This window comes from Lipotes vexillifer, unplaced genomic scaffold, assembly GCF_000442215.2.
Source record: "Lipotes vexillifer unplaced genomic scaffold, Lipotes_vexillifer_v1.1 scaffold1344, whole genome shotgun sequence".
Classification (NCBI taxonomy): domain Eukaryota; kingdom Metazoa; phylum Chordata; class Mammalia; order Artiodactyla; family Lipotidae; genus Lipotes; species Lipotes vexillifer.
Window position 1 is genome coordinate 492,530 of NW_006775258.1, and position 3,203 is coordinate 495,732.

The 3,203-nt window shown below is 46.2% G+C and overlaps 1 protein-coding gene across 1 annotated transcript in view; it reads right to left on the reverse strand.

The window, feature by feature from the left end:
- The window catches only part of ABCA13 (ATP binding cassette subfamily A member 13), a 259,148-nt gene that overhangs the window by 114,778 nt on the left and 141,167 nt on the right, over positions 1 to 3,203 (reverse strand). The window contains 2 exon segments of the mRNA XM_007472367.1: positions 897 to 984; positions 2,723 to 2,841. Of these exon segments, the coding sequence (XP_007472429.1) occupies positions 897 to 984; positions 2,723 to 2,841 (207 nt within the window).

Genomic DNA, 3,203 nt, shown 5'->3' on the forward strand with positions numbered 1-3,203 from the left:
CTTTCCCAATTTTTCTCTCAGTCGGGACAAACAACTATTTCCCCAATCGCCGAAGACTGAAAGCTTTGGATATTTTCCCATCTTAAGGTTGTACCGACTTCTTACCTTGGAGAAACCTGTCCTGATTCACCGCTTCTAAGTTCCCACTGGTGGGTAAGGGCGTCTTTCCTCTATCCCAGCCCTCCTTCCCTCCCAGCCACTTTTGGTGGTGCCAGGGAAACTTTCTTCATTCACAGGGACAGTCTCCGCAGGGCTTGAAAATCCAGCCCCTGGGAAGAGTCCACCATTTTCTTTGTGTCCATCCAGCTCTGGGTCCATCCGGCCATCAGGAAGAGGAGGGATTTTTTTTTTTTTTTTTTTTTTTTTTTGCGGTACGCGGGCCTCTCACTGTTGTGGCCTCTCCCATTGCAGAGCACAGGCTCCGGACACGCAGGTTCAGCGGCCATGGCTCACAGGCCCAGCTGCTCCGCAGCATGTGGGATCCTCCCAGACCGGGGCACGAACCCATATCCCCTGCATCGGCAGGCGGACTCTCAACCACTGCGCCACCAGGGAAGCCTGAGGAGGAATTTAAGTGCACGTATCAAGATCACTGTTATCCTGACAACGAATGTCTTTAAACACAGATTATTTTCTCATTTGCTTTAGATCCATCAGGTGCATTCTGGTCATAACAAAAGACAGTGACCTATTTCATATATTTCTATACAACCTAAAGGAAAACGAAAACTAAATTCATTTTCTCTTTCAAGGGAATGTTTATGAACAACTGGTTTTATTTCTCAGTAAAAACACTGGGATTTGGTTTGATTCCGCCTGTACCCACAAAGGTATTTGCAAAGCAAGTTTCCCTGACTTCTTTCTAAAACAAGAAAAAAAAAAAGAAAAAATATTACCTTTGCCAAAGTTCTGGGTTTTGATATATTTGAATGTGCGTCTTGAACTTAATCAGGGATTCTCACTCCAAAAGACCATCCTCCAAGCCTGCTGACAGTAAAGGCAGTGTTAGTGTTTTAACCAGGCAGCACCAGGCCTTCCTAACAGAGGGCCTCCCCCACCCACTGGTCGTAGAAGCCTCAGAACAGCAGCTGCTGAGCCCCCAGGCTCCATGTCGTGGTCTCACAGGGCTCAGCCTGCAGGAGGATGTGGCCTGGCCACTCAGAACTTACCACTGTGTTAGGAAACACATGCCACGTAAGGACACAGCTGTGGTCCCCTGCACCACAGTTATTTTAATTAATTGTTTCTCCTACAAATCAGCTTTTAGAATCACTTAGTCTGTCAGGCTCTTCTGAGTTACTCTGATTTGAATTGTTTTCTCTTCCCTACTCTTGCTTCTTTAATCCTCAGTGCAAACAAGCCCTCCTTCAGGAAGGCATCCCCAGCTTCTTTGATTGGGGTGCATTTCCTTCTCTTTGGGGTTCTCACAATACCCTACATTTCCACTTATTGTGTCAACTTCTACTCTGGGTTTTAACTGTCTTCCTGCTAGCTTATCTCTTATGCAGCTCCGTGAGTCTCTCGCGGGTACCGTGTCAATTGCTACTCTGGCTTTTAACTGTCTTCCTGCTAGTTTGCCTCTTATGCGGCTCCATGAGACTCTCCCGGGTACCCTGTCAATTGCTACTCTGGGTAGGTACTGTCTTCTTGCTAGTTTATCTCTTCTGAGGCTCTGTGAGTCTCTCGTGGGTACAGTGTCAATTGCTACTCTGGGTTTTAACTGTCTTCTCGCTAATTTATCTCTTATGCGTGTCTGTGAGCCTCTAACGGGTGGGAATTACATCTTTTGTCTCCGTATCCCTTGGGCTGTGTAGTATCTGGCACTCATGAAGCTTCTAAAAATATTGGACCTTAGAAATAAAAACACATCTTAAACTTTGTCTCCCAGTCTCTGATAAAAGGAGCTTGAAAAACAAACGTCCACAGTCATGCCCAGACTCTCAGCAGAAATTTTGGGGCACAGGAAGAAGGATGCATTCCCAACCGGCTCCATTTAACTCATCCATCCATTCACTCATTTCAGAGACATTGATTGAGTGTCTTTTGTATGCCAGATACTATTCTAAGTCCTGGCCACACAAACTCCAACCTGCAAAAAGCAGAGATTCTGGGATGTGTTTAAAGACCTGAGGAGTGGGAAGCAGGGGAGATTCAGGCAAAGTTCAGTGGGGACCAGAGATGGTCCAGGAAGGACCAGAGATAAAGAGAGGCTGGGGACAAGGGGGTTGTTTCAGGCACCTCGGACACACCATGCAATGATTTTGCGTTGGGGTCTCAGGAAATTCGATGGAGTGGTGAATGTGATTGCAATTCAAAGCAATGAGAAGCTCATCCCTACCCCCTCAACCTAGATTCACCCTCTTAGGCTCATGGAAGTGCAGCACAGAACAAAAGCTTTCCCCAAAATCGCAGGAGAGGAAGCTTAAGACACCAGGGAGACCATTATTTCATTATGCTGTTAACGTCTCTGGGCTCATTCTCTAAAGCTCTCGAGCTGCGTCTGTCTCCCCAGGTGACTCTCCAAGGATGGGATTCCCCCAGGGCAAGAGAGAAAGTCAGCAGGAGGAATCTGATTAAGGCTTGCAGCATTTCTTTGGAATTCTTATGAGCATCAAAGTTGGTACTAGACTTCTGAGTTTTGAAGAACAACAGCATTTGAAACACTCGTATTTCTGAAGTAATTCTGGGAACAGGAAAGAGCCAGCACCGGTTTCAAACCCACCTTGGTTTTTCCTCCGGTGCCAGCAAATACTCCTCCAGGGGGAGGCTGGAGAGGTTGAGCAGCCTGTGGCCCAGGCGGTTGGTCAGGTAGGGAGCCCTGGTGCTTCCACTGGGGCACATCTGCAATTGTTTCCAAGGACGTCAAGTAGAAGCTTATTCATAACCCACACACAGGTTTACTGACATTAAAGTAAACGTGACTTTCCCTAGCTGTCACATTTTCAATGAATCATCAATGGCTCTTTACATGTCCTTAAATCTCTTTAAGAGTCACCTGTTGAGGGAAACCAGCTCGGTTCTTTGTGGCTGTCTGGAGGGGTGGGATAGGGAGGGTGGGAGGGAGGGAGAGAAAGAGGGAAGAGATATGGGAACATATATATATGTATAACTGACTCACTCTGTTATAAAGCAGAAACTAACACACCATTGTAAAGCAATTATACCCCAATAAAGATGTTAAAAAAAAAAAAAAAAAAAAAGAA